The following is a 17,447-nucleotide window of genomic DNA, read 5'->3' as shown; positions in this document are numbered from 1 at the left end:
CCCCCCCAATGCTAAGAGCCAAATCCACTGTATTCTTTCCTGAGAGGTTTAAACGTCACCATGCTCGTGACCAAAGCCATTTGCTATCCTATCATCATCATTCAGTGCAAAAATTTCTTCACCAGGAACCGAACTAGACTTCACGCTCAATGACACATACAGCAGATCATAAATCTTGGCCTTCCAAGCTCCAACCGACTCAGCTCTCTCCTGCCGTCTCCAATTCAAATGTGGGACAAGCTCAGCTTGAGTAACATCAATTCCTGGTCTGTACATATTGGTTTGAGGCATGAAAGCCACTTCACGGGCAACTTGAGCTTCTGATGGATGAACGCCAGCTCTCTCCAAAGCATTGTGAATTCTTTCTTCTTATGGGAGAGAACTATCGAAGAAGCGGGAGGAAAAGATCTATTTCCACCTTCCCAAAAATAGCCTTCTCCAAGGAAGAGAGAAGATCGATCAAACCGTCGGATACGGAAGGCTCATTTCTGCATGGAGATCATAACCCAGTTCCCATCTCCTGTCTGATGGAGCAATCCTGCCAATAAATGGTGTTACCGAGCTCTCAAAATGGAAGGTTATCTCCATGTAAAAGTCACGAATCCAAGCCACAGAGACCACAATCCTAGGAAGCCTCACCGCAAGGTGCAAAGGAGTTTCCCTCCCTGGAAAATCCCGCCTATCAATTACTGCACAAACAGCATCGGCATCCAAAGATTCAGCCTCTGTATTTTGAAAACGCTATAATGGAAGACAATATCCAATCCCCCACGTTATCAAGCATAACATACCACCAAAACGATCCAGTGAACGTTCAAGGAGCTGAGAATTTTTACTCCACTTTTCTTCTAAAAACCAATACAAATGGAGTCACAGAATAATAAAATAATAATTCATCAAGCGAGACATTTAGGATTCTAGCAGAGTTTCTCCAAGAAAGAAAAGATAATTAGAGATCAATTTTGGTACAAATTGCAATCCGCATACAGAGGGTTCACAATTATAACGAGAAAATGGAGTCACAATATTAAATAAACCACTCAACAAATTATTCCCCTGGTTCAGACGATATAGAATTCAGAAATACTTGGTTAATCTCAAGCTATTCGCTGCCCCTTGGAGAACCATGACTTTCATCATCATCGACAGGGCTTCCCCTGTCCCTTGGGCTAACGCTGTGACTGCGATCATTTTTTTGAACGGGACTCCTCTCCTCAAAATCATCCTCAGGGCTCCTGTTCCTTCCATTTGGACTCCTGCTATAATCTGATCCATTGGAAGGCCTACCATCTCTTGGCGATGGTGTACCTCCCTTTCTCGGGCTTTGCTCCTCAGCCTTTGGGCTGCGAATCCTTCCTTCAGATGGAGATGGCGAGGCCCTGGGCCGCCTCCTTGACCCTCCCTCCCCACGTTCGATACTGCGATCCCTCCTTGAGGGTGGTGATCTGGATCGGCTGCAAAGAATCATAGAAAACAGCAAGTGTTATTTTGTATACACAGCAAACCGAAAAAGAAATATTCAATGATGTTATTAACATTTTATACGGGCACATCTTGCACTCTTTTGGGGCATGAGTGACACTCAAAAATTCATCCTCTAATATAATACAATCTCACTTGTGGAGTTCATATAATTTTTCCAACAGTATGTTGGGCCTCTCGCACAGATGTTACAATAAGCCCCTAACTGTTAGGTGGGGATTAAAATTATATTTTTAGTAGATTTTGATAAAAATTTATGGAATCTGTGATTGAAAGTTGTGAATCCCATAAAATATGTGGTTAAAATTAGTTGTCGACTTTGATATAGAATAAAATATGGATTTTAATTTCAACCAAACAGGTTCTAAATAACGATTTCCCCAATTTTATACTCCAAAAATTTACAAAATGTGGTCTCCCACATCATTTGTTCTGTCAAGGACATGTCGGTCACCACTCAGCCCATCACAAAACTCGTTAAGGAGCAAATCCCACAAGGAAAAGTTTAAGTGATAAAAGAAACAAACTGGTCGCCAGATTCTAGCATTTTGTGAGGACTAAATTAATGGATACTGAAAACAATAGCAACTAAGTATGCAATATTACAAACAGGGAAGTGGAGAGCAGAGTCCAAGAGAATCAGTATCAAAAAAATGTTCAATACACAGAAGAGAGAGTTTAGGTTGAACCTGCGAATAGGACTCCTGCTATAACCACGGCTCCGACTTCGACTTCTACCACGACGAGGAGATGGTGAGCGGGAGTAACTCCGTCCACGTGCGCTGCAAGAAATGTTTTATAATTCTCACGAACACTGATTATTTATTTATTATTATTATTATTATTTTTTCATATCCATGCAAACTAAAACCTAGGGAGGGCCAGAAGGCCCATTTTACGTACCTAACTTTCTTGGGACTGTTTGGACATTTCTTTTCTATATGACCTCGTTCCCCACAGTGGTAACACTTGTTCTTCCAGTCACCAGCCTTGCAATCTCGAGCCCAATGTCCCTCAATTCCACAATTGAAGCAGCGCCCAGTTCCTGGTGCAGGCCCTCTTCCAAGATATTCCCGCGATCCACCTGGACCACGTGGTACCTAAATTTCAAGCTAATCCTATTTAGTTGTACATCATAAGCCCGCAAATATCTCGTCAAAAGACAGGTACCAAAAAAAATTATTTCAGTAATTTAACAATCGCAAAATCCATAACCAAAACACATAATGCATAAGAACATATATACAGCAGACCAAGAAAAATACCAGTTAATTTCAAAGGTTTGTATAAAAAAACAATCCAAAGTACAAAAAGCTAGTAATTAACAAAATTAGTACTATTGCATATTTGGAATATTTCAATGATTAGATGCGATCAGAGCAAATTGTGGTCCCAGAACAACTATTTGTAAAACCATGTTGCTACTCCAAAAAACACTGAATGAATAAGTGATAAAATAACTTCCAGAACCTAAGCAACAACTCCTGTGACTCCATCAGTTTTTAATACATCAGATATCCCGCCTAGTGATATGTGAAAACCTTGGCAAATCCTAGAAGTAATTCAAAAGGATTCATAAAAAAAGGGTAAGCATCATTTAAAAATTACAGTGTTTAAATACTAAAAAAGAACATCAAGAACGACAAATGAACAACTCTAATGCAACTTACCCCCTTTGCAAATTCAACTATAACACGACTTCCATCGACATCCCGTCCATCTAAGGCATATCTTGCATCATCAGCATCGCGAGGATCGCTAAAATCCTAGGTGAAAAAGCAAAAGGAAAGTAAAAAAGACGATGGCACCCATAGAGCACATGGACAAATTGCTATTATGTAAAAGAATTAGAGCATAACTGCATACCACAAATGCATAATCGCGCTTCATATCCACATCACGTACTCTGCGTAAATGGGTGGCAGAAACAACAAGGCCATCAAGGCATTAGAACTGATGGCTTCATACTTTTCCCTCAAAGATGAATTAAACACCAGTTTGTTGGAATTTCCATCAAAAAAACACGCAATAACACTATCATAAGAATTGCCAAAGCCCCCTAAATACTGCACGAATATTGACCAAATCCACCAAGGGGAACACCTCTCACCAGACCTCCAGGTTGGGCAAAGAGCCCAGAAACCTTCAGAAACATTATTCAAGTTAAAATCACCAAGACACGGGGACAGTTTCTCTCAAAATACTCATTTTAAGTAGAAAAAGTAAATCAATGGCAGACGAAAAGGACTTTGCAACAGTTCTTGTTCCCGGTGAGATGCCTTCATGCGGACTCGTCACAGAAATGGCCACTGCCAACTACACTAAGCAAATGGGTGTAGAATCGCATAGGAATCAAGAGAACGAAGAAAACAAACAGAAAACACAAAGTACTCAGTCATTAAATGAGATCAAAGATCTCCTAGTAACACAATTACATTTCGTAAATATTACCCTAGGAAGAAGAACTACCTTCCATATCTGCTAAAGATATCCTCTAGGTCACGTGACCTTGTCCTCGATGACAAATGCCCTACATAGAGTCGTGTTGAATTGCCATGGCGATCATCATAACGAGGCATCTTAAGCTAGCTCCCTAAATTAGATAAGAAAGCATTCTCGTTTCATTACAGACCTTCCAGAAAAGCATGTGTAATTAATCAATCAACTAGACAGCTAATTGAATATTATGTGCACATCAGTGTAATAAAAACCTCTCCACAAGAAAGAGTATTTGAAAATATAATAATAAACCCCGTGAATTAAATACCTAACTGAACTCCTGAAAGTTCAACAAATCAGCATATCTGGTCAACAAGAAAAAATCTTCCCCTAAAAATTAATATGATTCTGTTTCTTTAACACATAGTAGTTCAAATTCGCCCTTTTCATTTACTTCCTAACTCCTAGGAAAATCAAACTTTTTTTGTAGACAGAAAAATAAAAAATTTTAATGATTCAACAAATACTAGTAAAATAAATATGTCAAGACTAAGAAAATAATAAAAATCAGACAAGAAAATATACGTAAAAATGGGCAGATCCAACTCCAGTTATCGACTCAATAGGTTTTTCAAAAGTAATCAATAAGGCTTGTTAATTGAAAATAAAATACGTAAACTTGTTCGCTCCCTACACAAGAACTAAGAAATTAAAATTTCAAGGAAGAAAGAGCATTACAAAGAAGAGATCTGTTCGTAAATTTCAATGATATAAACTCCTCCCGAGACGAGACAAAGTACAAGGTTACGGAATATAAAGATATGCACGGTCTATGAATGTGTAATCTCTCTCTCTCTCACACACACACACACAGAGAGAGAGAGAGAGAGAGAGAGAGAGAGAGAGAGAGAGAGAGAGAGAGAGTACCTGAAGAAAACCCTAGGACTGAAATTGGGGCTAATGACAGTAAAATGGAGGAGGATGAACCATTTATTGGCAAGAATGACATAAAACCCCTCGTTTGGCCCACTTTTCTAGAAATGAAAATTCATGGAATTGTTATAAAATGAGAGAAAAAGAGAATAGAGAAAACTTAATAAACTTTTGTGTGTATTATTGAAAATCAAAGCTTTATATTTATAAGTAAGAATTAGGGATATAATGTTAATAATTTCTAGGGGTACAAATGCCATTCATTAATAAATTTTAATGGACTTTTCATTTATAACACTCCCTCTTGAATGACATATTACAAAATATCTGTCTCGTTAAAATCTTATTTGATAAAAATCCAATGAGAAAAAAAATCAAACGAAGGAAAAAGAGTATAGTTATTTTGAAATATTAAAATTAAATGTTAACATCATTAAAACCTTGATAGGAAAACCCAATGTGACAAAACCTAAGCGAAGGAAAAAGAGTACAACTACTCTCCCTGATGTTGATCACTGAAAATCTTTGAGTCGACGCACTCCAATCTCATGAACTAATTTCTTGAATGTTGGTAGCGCTTTTGTGAATAGATCAGCCACATTGTCACTTGAGCGAATTTGTTGAATATCAATGTCACCATTCTTCTGAAATTCATGTGTGTGAAAGAATTTTGGAGAAATATGCTTCGTCCTGTCGCCTTTGATATAGCCTCCCTTGAATTGTGCGATACAAATTGCATTATCTTCAAACAAAATTGTTGGACTATCTTTTGTTGAAGTCAATCCACATGATGATTGGATATGATGGGTCATATTCCTCAACCATACACATTTTTGCCCTGCTTCATGGATTGCAATAATCTCAGAATGATTTGAATATGTTGCTGTCGAGGATTGCTTCACAGATCTCTATGATATAGCTGTTCCTCCACGTGTAAACACATATCCTCTTTGTGATTTAACTTTATGTGGATCAGAGAGATAACCTGCATCTACATATCCCACTAAAACAGATCCTGACTTTTGAGAATAAAACAGTCTCATATCAATAGTACATTTTAGGTAACGAAAAATATGTTTAACACCATTTCAATGCATTTGAGTTGGTGTAGAGCTATATCTTGCAATGAGATTTACAGAAAAAACTATGTCAAGTCGAGTACAATTTGTAAGATAAGTTAATGCTCCAATTGCACTAACGTATGGTACTTCAGGACCAAGAATCTTTTCTCCATCTTCAAGTGAACGAAATGAATCTTTTTTCACATCAAGTAATCGAACAACCATAGGTGATGGCAATGGATGTGCATTATCCATATAAAAGCGTTTTAAGACTTTTTCTGTATAAGTAGATTGATGAACAAATAACCCCTTTGAAAAATGTTCAATTTGTAATTCAAGACAAAATTTGGTTTTCCCCAAATCTTTCATCTCAAATTCATTTCTCAAATAATCTGTAGTTTTGTTGAGCTCTTCAGAAGTTCCAATTAAATTTAAATCATCAACATAAACTGCCACAATTACAAATCCAATATTTGTTTTCTTTATGGAAATATATGGGCAGATATCGTCATTTTTATAACCCTCTTTCAACAAATATTCGCTAAGGCGATTATACCACATGCGTCCGGATTGTTTCAATCCATATAATAATTTTTGCAATTTAATTGAGAAATAGTTCTCGGACATGTATCATTTATTCCTGGCATTTTAAATCCTTCAGGGACTTTCATATATATGTCACTGTCAAATGAACCATATAAGTAGGCAGTTACTACATCCATAAGGCGCATATCGAGCCCTTATGACACGATCAAACTAATTAAGAACCTAAGTGATGGTATCCATTACAGGAGAATATGTTTCCTCATAATCAATTCCCGGTCTTTGGGAGAAACCTTGAGCCACTAGTCGGACTTTGTATCTTGTAATTTCATTATTCTCATTTCTCTTTCGTACAAAAACTCATTTGTATCCAACACGGATTACATTTTCAGGTGTTCGAACTACTAGTCCAAACATTTTTCGTTTCTCCAAAGAATTCAATTCTGCCTGTATGGCTTCTTTCCATTTTGGCCAATCATTTCTATTTCGACATTCATTACCAGATTGTGGTTCATGGTCCTCATTTTGCATAATATCAAGAGCTATGTTAAAGGCGAAAATATTGTCTATAACAATATTATTTCGTTCCCATAATTTATGAGATATCATATAATTTATTGAGATCTCATTATTTTCGGACACCTCTAGTTCTTCAGAAATCGTACATTTAATATTTGATTGATCAATCTTTTCTAATGTAATTTCTTCTGAAATTTTTGATTGGTTTTTCTTCTGTACTCTTCTTTTTCGAGGTACAGAGTCTTTTGAACCAACTGGTCGATCACGCTTCTGGCGTATTTGAGATTCATTTGCCACAGCAGATTGTCCTGCAGGGACATTAATTTTTGTTGGAATATTTTCTGTTGGAATATATGACTTTGTCACTTTTCTCGCATCAACAAATACATCAGGTAGTTGAATTGCAACTCTTTACAAATGAATGATTTTTTTCGACCCTCTTGTTCACATTGATTGCCGCGGGATCAAAGTGAGATAGAGTTGTCTCATTCCAAGAAATTCTATCTTGTTTTTTAGGATGTAGTTTTTCTCCTCCCAAAGTTGGAAAAGTCATTTCATCAAAATGACAATCTGCAAAACGTGCAGTAAATAAGTCACTCTTTAAAGGTTCAAGATATATAATAATAGATGGTGAATCAAAACCCACATAAATCACAAGTCTTCGTTGGGGACCCATTTTAGTACGTTGTGGGGGGTGAAATAGGAACTTGCACAGCACAATCAAAAACTCGTAGGTGAGAAATATCAAGTTCATGACCAAATGCAAGTTGCAAAGGTGAATATTGATGATAGGCAGTTGGTCTTATATGAACCAATAATGCAACATGTAATATAGCATGACTCCAAACAGAAGTTGGGAGTTTTATTTTCATAAGTAATGGTCTAGCAATAAGTTGTAGACGTTTAATAAACGATTCCGCTAAATCATTTTGCGTATAAACATGTGCAACTGAATGTTCAATTTTAATCCTAATTGACATACAATAATCATCAAATACTTGTGATCTAAATTCACCAGTATTGTTAAGACGAATAGTCTTGATTGAGTAATCGGGGAATTGTGCTCACAATTTTATGATTTGAGCAAGTAATCTAGCAAATGCTACATTCCTAATTGAAAGTAGGCAAACATGTGACCATCTTGTAGAAGAATCAATTAATACCATAAAGTAACGAAATGGTTCACATGGTGGGTGTATTAGCTCACATATATCTCCATATATTCTTTTCAAGAACGTTGGAGATTCAATATTGACCTTTGTAGTTGAAGGTCTAATGACTAACTTGCCTTGCGAACAAGCTGCACATGGATAATCGTTAAATAAAAGAATCTTCTGGTTCTTTAAAAGATGTCTATGTGAGTTGTTTATTATTCGACGCATCATTATGGCTCCTGGATGTCCAAATCGATCATGCTAAAGTATAAAACTTTTTGAATCAACGAACTTCTGGTTCGTAACATTATTTGATTCGACCATTTTTATAAATGTAAAATACATGCCAGACGGGAGTGTATGAAATTTTTCTTTTATCTGCTTCTTGCCAGATACAGAAGAAGTGATGCAAAGATATTCAACATTATTTTCTTGCATCGTCTCAATGTGATAATATCTTTAAAACTAAGCAAATTTCTTTTGGATTTGCTAGAATAAAGTGTATCGTCAATATATAATTTTGTATTATTTGGCAAAATAATACAAGCTCTTCCAGAGCCTTCAACGATATTCGACGCACCCGATATCGTGTTAACATTATTTTCAACTAATATTAAGTCCAAAAAGTATTTTTTGTCTTAAAGAATAGTATGTATAGTTGCACTATCAATTAAGCAGCTGTCTTGACTATCCATCATGAATCTATAAATATAACAAAATAAACAAAATTTTAAAAAAAAACTTGAATTTAAATTTAAAGAAGTAAGCATTACTTAATATCATGAAATAAACAGTGCATAATAGAGTTTTATTATTATTTTTTTGTGCGGAAAAGTAAAAATATATTTCAGACTGAATTTTTTAAACGAAAGAAATACTAGTAAATTAATCTATATCTTCTATCACACTACCTCCAACCAAATGGTCAATATTTTCATTTGGATCGGTAAAGAAATCGGAGACATTCAAATGAGTCACATCAATTGGACCATCATAATCAGCAAAATTAGTCTCTAATTTTTCTTTTCCCTTGATTGATCTCTGGTAGAGATCCACAAGATATTTTGAGATACGACACGTACGTGCCCAATGCCCTTTCATTCCACATCTGAAACAACTTTCTTCATGCTCCTTTTTAGATTTGTCATTCTCGTTTGCTTTGTGCCTTTTGAATTTATTGTCTTGTTGTTGATAACTTTGTTGATTATTTCTTCAATGATTTATTCCACGTACACGTCTGTGTTCGTGTCCACGTCCAAATCCGTGTCCACGTCCACGTCCACGTCCTTGTCTTGATATTGTATTTGTTTCAGACAATGTAGTACCATTTGCTTCAGGCAATGGTACAGAACCAGTTGAACGTAATCCATGATTTTTCATCAACAATTCATTATTTTGTTCAGCAACTAGTAGGCAAGATATAAGTTCTGAGTACTTTTTGAAGCTACGCTCACGATATTGCTGCTGTAGGAGCATATTTGAGGCATGAAAGGTGGAGAAAGTTTTTTTCCAGCATATCTTCTTCCGTGATTTTTTTTCTCCACACAAAGTCAACTTTAAACATATTCTGAACAATTCAGAATTGTACTCACTAACCGTTTTAAAGTCTTGCAAACGAAGGTGCATCCACTCATAACGGGCTTTGGGGAGGACTATAATCCTCTGATGATCAAATCTTTCAATTAACTTTTTCCAAAGAACTTGTGGATCTTTCTCAGTGAGATATTCAATTTTTAATCCATCGTGAAGATGGTGACCGAGGAAAATGAGTGCTTTTGCACGATCCTGCAGGGATTCATTGTTTCCTTTTTATTGTCTCTCCTAGACCCTTTGAGACGAGATGGATATCAGCATCCAGTATTCATGACAGATAATTTTTACCAAATATGTCAATTGCAGTAAACTCAAATTTCGTAATGTTTGCCATTTGTTTAATTACACAATAAAAAATACATTTAGTTTCGAAAAATATAATTAATCATCACATGTTAATCAAATAGTCAATATCAACATGACTTTAAGTTACGTGTTTTCCTCTAGGGATAAACACTAATTTGAAATAATATGTTATTCGAAATATATGCTACTTCTGGAGCACATTATATTTTGCTATTATTTCTTTAAGTGCAATATGTCAATATTCTTCTGGAATATTGAGAGTTATAATTTATACTCTTCAGGAGCAATTAATATTTTTATAATATTGTGCTACTTCTGGAGCAACAACGAATAGATCTATGATTAATATTCTTCTAGAATATTAATTATAATGTTGTGCTATTTCAGTAGCAACAACAATTAAAAATAAATTTAATGTAATGTTTCATAACTAAACATAAAAAAATGATAATACATCCAATTGCTCACCATTAATTAATATACAAAACACATGTAAAATATTATTTTGAATTAATAACGTGAGTCGAGTGAAAGAAAAAAATTGGTGACATGTAGAAACATATTCACATATTATGGCACGAAATTCTAATTATGTGCAATTAAAAGAATTGAATTAGTATTAACCAATTAAGGTATGAAATTTGCAGAAACCAATGGATTTGAGAGAAAAGATGAGTTGGGTACAGTTATTTGTTAATTGTATATTATATATATATGGAATCAGCCAAAATGGAGATCTGGAATTGAAGTTTGGTTACAAAGAACATTGACCAATTAAATCAAAAAAAATTATAAGCATGTGTAGAACGTAAAGAACTAATCTAAATATAAGAAGGGTATATGAACATGAATTAATGCATATCAATTGATTTAACATAAATATATCTCCATAAAAATGCATGTGGATTGATGTAAAGGAAAAAACATTAATTAATTCAAAGAGAGGTACAAAGAAAACATAATGATCGAGAAAGATGAGATTACGTATTGTAAATTCAACGTGTGTATATGTAAAATTCACGTATTATCAAATTAATTTTGATATACGTGATAGATGATTATGAAAAAAAATTACTACCTTCTAAGAGTTTCGTGCTAATAACGTGTTATAAAATGAGAGGAAAAGAGAATAGAGAAAACTCAAAGAGAATAGAGAAAACTCAATAAACTTTTGTTTGTATTATTGAAAATCAAAGCCCTATATTTATAGGTAAGAATCAGGGATATAATGGTAATAATTTTTAGGGCTACAGGGGTACAAATGTCTTTCACCAATAAACTTTAATGGACTTTCCATTTACAACAAGAACAAAATTTTTTAAAAAATGAGTGGTTAAAAAAAAGAAATTTTTTTTAAATGATGTGTAATATTATTTTATGAAAGATTGTATGATTGAAAATTGGAGAGGAAAAAATAAAATATAATGGAATCGAAATTAATGGGGGCCAAACAAGAGCGAACTTGAAGCGGGTTCTTTTTTTTTTTTTATATGACCATGGGTTTTCGAACCAACTTATACGCACCTCGACTATTCTCACGGGACCTTGAAATTTACAGTCGAGTACTCATCTCAGTGGCGCTGAGGGAACTCAAGAAGCGGTTGGTTATTACAAAACTAACCGGCATCATTTCAAAAATCAAAATTATAAAAAACGAACTTGTGTCAAGTTGATAGTTTTAACATCTTTTTTAACCCTATTTTTTGTCCAAAATATATTTTAAAATAACATTTTGTTGGAGAATATATTGTTAAAAATAAAAAAAATAAAAATTAAGTTTACATTTAATATTATTTTATTAAATAATATGTTATTGAAAATAAGAAAGTGAAAAAATGTAATTTAAAAATAATGAGAACCAAACAATGACTAATTTGTTTCACTTATTTTCTAAGTATCGACATACAAAAGATTTTATACTCTATGTCTTCTACATTTTACTGTTAAAATTTATTTTCTTAGACTCCTTATTTATAAATAATATCTTATATATTATAAAGAACTTTAATTTTTTATGCACTTCTACGATGCTTTCTATATTACTTTTCAGTTTACTTTTCTCAAGAAATATTTATTGATCTTTGTTTATATTTTATTTAACATAATTTTTTTTTTATTTCAATGACCATTCAATGTAAATGTGATTGGAATAATTTAAAAATGAGTAATACTATTGAACCCCATTAAGGTTGTGGGAAGTGCTACATGTACATAATTATCTACATAATGGTGTTGATAATTACACGTGACACTGAATCCAACATTTAATTCAAATCTCACACTTGCACATCAACAATTAGATGATTGTCACATCATATTATGGATACCATTATGTGCAATAATTATGTACAAGTAGAATTTTCTTTGAGGTTATAACGTCAGTTTATATTGCACTAACATGGTATTAAATGATAAATGAAATTAAGTCTATCACCTAACGCTATATGGATTGTTGTTATAATCCCAGTGGACTAAATAATACTCCTTTCGTCCCATTTATATAGGTTGACTTTCCTTTTTTTCGTATCCCACTATATAGTCATGTTCTTTATTGAGAATATTTTGTTTTGTTTGTTTACTAATATACTTTTATTTAATTTGTCTATTTGTAACTAATTTTTTCCACTTAATATTGAAATTGTACAAATATAAATAAAGGTAAACTAAGAAAGTTTTTGGGAAAAATTATTTTTTCAATGAGACTAAATAAGACTTCTTAATCTGTGTGAAACTTATTTACAAAGTGATTTTGACTCTATAAATTTAGAGAGTCAAACTTATTTTCTATTTTAAAAAGTTAAAATAGTGAGTCACTTTGAGATTTTTTAAACATTAGAACATTTGCAAAATAATCTCTATTTTTAAAGAGCATATTTTACTATTTAATGACCATTTACAAATTTAGGAAGTAAAATTTTTCAAACACTCCAACCGACTCTTTATATTTAACACCTAATGTACTACTCTAAAAAAAATATTTATTATTTTTCCTATCTATTATTTTTACTAACTCCCTTTTAAATTATTATATTACTTTCCTCCATTAAAAATTGAAATATTTTGAATACGTTTAATCATAGAAATTGAATTTGGTTCTCTGAATTTGAAGAGTTAAATTTACTATCTGAATTAAAATATTAATTTAAAGAGTTACTTGGGGTGTAATTTTAAAGAGTGATTCTTTGAAATATAGAGTATTTTATATTTAAAAAGTTTTTCTTGAAGATGCTCGTTCTTTGAAATAAACAATATTTTATATTTAGAAAGTCTCTTGAAAATACTATTATATCTGAAGACATCTATTCGAAAAATTATTATATCAATATCTCATTTGGCCCACATTAAATTCTATTTCATTTTTGTCTCTTCTATTTTCAATCACATAGTCTTCCATAAAATAATATTACACGTAAATCGATAATTTTTCCTTCTTTTTCAACCACTTATCTTTCAAAAAAATACTATTCCACTAATTCTAATTTCAAAAAATGGGGGCCAAACAAGGGCTAAAACATCCGCGCCTCAAAAATCAAAATTCTAAAACATTTCAATAAAAAAAAACATTATTCTTTCAAATATATGTGCACTCTAATCCACGCCGATCAAGGAGAGGGCATAGTGACTAGCGAACCTACTTTATGCCTAAGCAAGAAGAGGGATTTTCGATTGATTGATAGCGAAAGGTAGTTCAAAGATACACAAATTGATTGAAAAGATAGCGAGAGGATTTTAAGGCAGTTCGGAAGCTTGCCTGATGGGAGCTCTCAAAGTCCTTATTAAAGAAGATGGTGAGTCTCGAAAAGAGAGATACACTCTCCAAAGCCAACTCTTGGTCGAGAGAAGGAAGTGTGTCAACTCCCATGTGTCCTCTTTGTGTTATTCACATGCGTAGGGAATGAATTCACACTAGCACATGTTCATCCAATGAACTTGTTATTCATGATGTGTTATTGGCCACAAAAGAATATTTCTTCCTAAGATCTCCACTTCGCCTAACACATGGAATTTCCTCATGCTAACGAATGAATCATGTCCATGCCGTAGCTTTCGAGCGATCCTAATCTCCTTCTCCAAAAAAATCTTATCTACAGCCCCTCTCATGGGAGAACAACTATCTCAGAACCGACCCTTTCTCCATGTCGTTATTAGACTAGAGATGCTTTAGCCTCCAAGCCTAGGTATTCATCAATAATCGATAGTGTACAATTACCGTGGGGGAAAAGTGAAAAGAACCTTAAATAAACTGATTTGAACGCTAAAGTAGGGGCTTGAATGAAAAAAAAGGGTTATTTAGGTTGGACGATTTGTCTTGAAGAGATGATTTTATCCAGGTTGCAATTTTGTTAAGTATTTGCCACAATGAATTTTAATGCTGCACGTCGACTTTTTACATTAACATCGTTAACAAAATGACCAAATATGTAAGAGGAAATAAAATTAATGACAATTTTAAAATTACAACCCAAATTTTATTTAAAACAGAATTTTGAGAGAGAGAGAATTTCAAATTTCAAATTTGTAGGCAGCTTATTTAACCCCGTGGATTTGGCAGGTCGATCCCATCTGACCCTATAAATACAAAGGTTGTGTTATATGTACATTACCACTTACAAATTGATTTGTAAACATATGATGTGACGAGATATGATTGAATCAAAATATCTTAATCTAAAAAGAAAATCTACTTTATTTTTAACACGTCATCAATCTATAAAACTATATGTAACTCCCTATATACATATAATAGCATTATTCTAAATACAAGGCCTGGGCTAGCCTAAAAAAATGGCAATACAAGCCTATTGACACCCTCAATCATATGATATTATATGTTGTATAAAAGGGAAAGAAATTATAAGTTAGGTCTTAAATATATACCAAATCAATTTTTAGACATTAAGTTAAAAAATGCAAAACTCGGGTGTTAATTCTATTTAATTCTAAATAATAATAATATCAAATTAAATTAATCTACCCACCCACATCCCACCCTCGTGCACTAGTCGTCGGCATCTACCTACCGATATCTACCTCATCGATGAATTTTTCAATGGGAACATGAGCATCTTTGGCTCAGATGGTAGAAATCAAGAGAAAAATATAGCGGCCGTTGGAGAACATCAATTGATGTAATTTACATAGTACTTACCGGACTGAATAACTTCAATTCTCATTGTCGAAATCTGGTTAATTAAATTTGTAACCAGTTCGGATAACTGAGGTAGGAGAAATCAATGGCATGAGAACTAATTCTTAAATTTGTGACATGTGACCTATGCACTTTGGCATATGATCTATGACTTGATCCAATAGTCTGTGACCAAATTTTTTGAATCCGTAACATGTGATCTGAGCCAATGGTCTGTGTTCGAATCTCTTGTATCTGTGTTTTGTGACCTTTGCATTTGACATGTGACTCATAACCCAATTTAATGGCTCGTGAACAAATCTCTTGGATTTGTAATCAAATCTCTTGAATCTGTGACATATGACCATGGACTTTGACATATGCCCTAATACATGTGATCGTGGCCTGATCCCATGGCAAGTAAACAAATCTCTTTGATCTGTAACCTGTGACTAGATCCAGTGGTCTATAATCAAATTGCTTGAAACTGTAACATGTAATCTATGTACTTTGACATGTGATACGTGCATTTTCACAAGCTACATATTCAAGAAATTTGATCACAGAAACTCAATCAATTGTAACCTATACATCGCCACCATCATCACCTGTCAACATTGATCCACTACAACATTCCACCACTGTTGCACTACTACCATCTCTACTAACAACCAAAACAACCAATTAAATCACCAATGCCAAAACTCTCCTCTTCAATCTCTACAAATTTATTACAAAACACCAACTTCCGGCCACCATGGCCGCTGGATTCCACCAACAATGAACTCCCCTCTTCAACATGTACAAATTGGTTACAAACATCATCCCAAACAACAACCAAATTAGAACAAAACTAGCTTCAAAATAGTATGCAACGCACAACCTACATCCAAATTCCTGCTGCTCTGGTGACACCCACGTTCACAAACCACCACTTTGTGATTCTCCTTGCCAGGGCGACCGATTTTATGGTCTTGATTAATCAAATTGATCCCATACGTCGATGCCCAGAATCAAATAATATCCTAGTCACGAACGGTTTCTATAAAGACACACAATCAATCAATTAATGGACTAAATGCATTTAAATGATGAATTCTGCCCTACAACATCCAATTGAGGTCCATAATAATGTGGATAATCCATCAATTGACCCAATTAGCCAGCCAATTGATCCAATTTCTGAGACATATTCTGAAAATTTTTGTTCAAGCATTCAGACTTTCTCTCAACCAATTGACTGCTCCACTGTGCTTCAATAAAACTATTCTGCTGGGGAAAGACCAGTGAAAGTCCAAAAGATGACGTTGCTGAGTATAGGGTAGAGAGATGCCATCGAATTAAATTGGGATAGAGGGAGAGATAGACAGATGAGTGAAGTAATATTAATTTTGATTAAAAGCCCGATTTATGATCAAGAAAACTTTATACCTGATTTTAAAATTGTCATCTTTAAGTACCTGCTTTAGTGTAATATCCACTATATAAAAACAAGGAAGAGAAATTGAATAACCCATCAATTTAATGGGGACAAAATCTCCCACACAAGTAATTGTTATTGGGAAGCATATTTCTACTAGTTTGCAATGCATAGTCTGTCAATAAATTGAAATTTTTAGAGGGATTTCAAGAATTTTAGAAGTTCAAAATCAAGAATGTCCATGTTTTTGAGAATCTGTGGAAGTTTAAAGGTGTCATCTTATGCTTTTTTTAGTTTCAGCCTGGAATCAAGTTCATTTTGTACCTTGACAAACAACTAACGGCAGCTGATAAGGACATCTTTGAACCCACAATTCCCTTCAAACTGTTGCTAGATGAGAAGAAAGCTCGAGTACTTGCTGCCAAAGCCACCTGTGATTTTGTCGACGTTTTACTTAGTTTCCTCAGACTCCGATTGGGAACAATCATTTGAGTCTCCAACAACAATTTAGGCACCATCGGGTGCATGAATAACTTGTACCAAAGCATTCAACATCTTGGTACAGACAAATTCTCTACAGAAGCAAGAGTGCAAGACAATCAGTTTGAACCCAATAAATCCTCATCCTGATACCTTCAGGTATCTTAAACTCAATATTGATGATTCGAGCAACCGAAATTTTTACTCATGTCCCGATTGCATGAAGTGGAGTTATTGTCCTAACGCGAGATGTTGCAAAGACTTATCAGGTTTTGAAGGTTTTTGGCAGGAACTTTCATTAGTAGAGATATGATGTTTGTCATTACATATGATTTACAGGTGCTACGAGTGTTGGGAATTTACTTAAACATGCATAGCGAAATTTAACA

The 17,447-nt window shown here is 34.0% G+C and overlaps 1 protein-coding gene and 1 pseudogene across 3 annotated transcripts; both read right to left on the bottom strand.

Annotated features, from left to right (window-relative positions):
• The window catches only part of LOC111406492, a 2,623-nt pseudogene extending 1,638 nt beyond the window's left edge, over nt 1-985 (bottom strand).
• On the bottom strand, nt 890-4,932 carry LOC111405384 (serine/arginine-rich splicing factor RS2Z32-like). 3 transcript variants are annotated; one of them, XM_023034226.1, is made up of 7 exons: nt 4,849-4,932; nt 3,952-4,075; nt 3,349-3,388; nt 3,153-3,248; nt 2,386-2,582; nt 2,172-2,264; nt 890-1,454 (listed from the first exon to the last, which is right to left on the bottom strand). In XM_023034226.1, exons 2-7 carry the CDS (start codon nt 4,059-4,061, stop codon nt 1,103-1,105), a joined length of 888 nt encoding a protein of 295 aa, XP_022889994.1. In that variant the 5' UTR covers nt 4,062-4,075; nt 4,849-4,932; the 3' UTR covers nt 890-1,102. The 3 variants fall into 3 exon arrangements, with proteins under 3 accessions (XP_022889994.1, XP_022889995.1, XP_022889996.1); XM_023034227.1 differs by lacking the exon at nt 4,849-4,932 and adding an exon at nt 4,660-4,807; XM_023034228.1 differs by lacking the exon at nt 4,849-4,932 and having other exon boundaries at nt 893-1,454; nt 3,349-3,625; nt 3,952-4,080.
• Nucleotides 4,933-17,447: the final 12,515 nt, after the last annotated feature.

This window comes from Olea europaea, chromosome 12 (genome assembly GCF_002742605.1).
Source record: "Olea europaea var. sylvestris chromosome 12, O_europaea_v1, whole genome shotgun sequence".
In the NCBI taxonomy this organism is placed as follows: Eukaryota; Viridiplantae; Streptophyta; class Magnoliopsida; order Lamiales; family Oleaceae; genus Olea; species Olea europaea.
The sequence above is the reverse complement of the archived record's forward strand: the minus strand, read 5'-3'. Positions and strand labels throughout refer to the sequence as shown.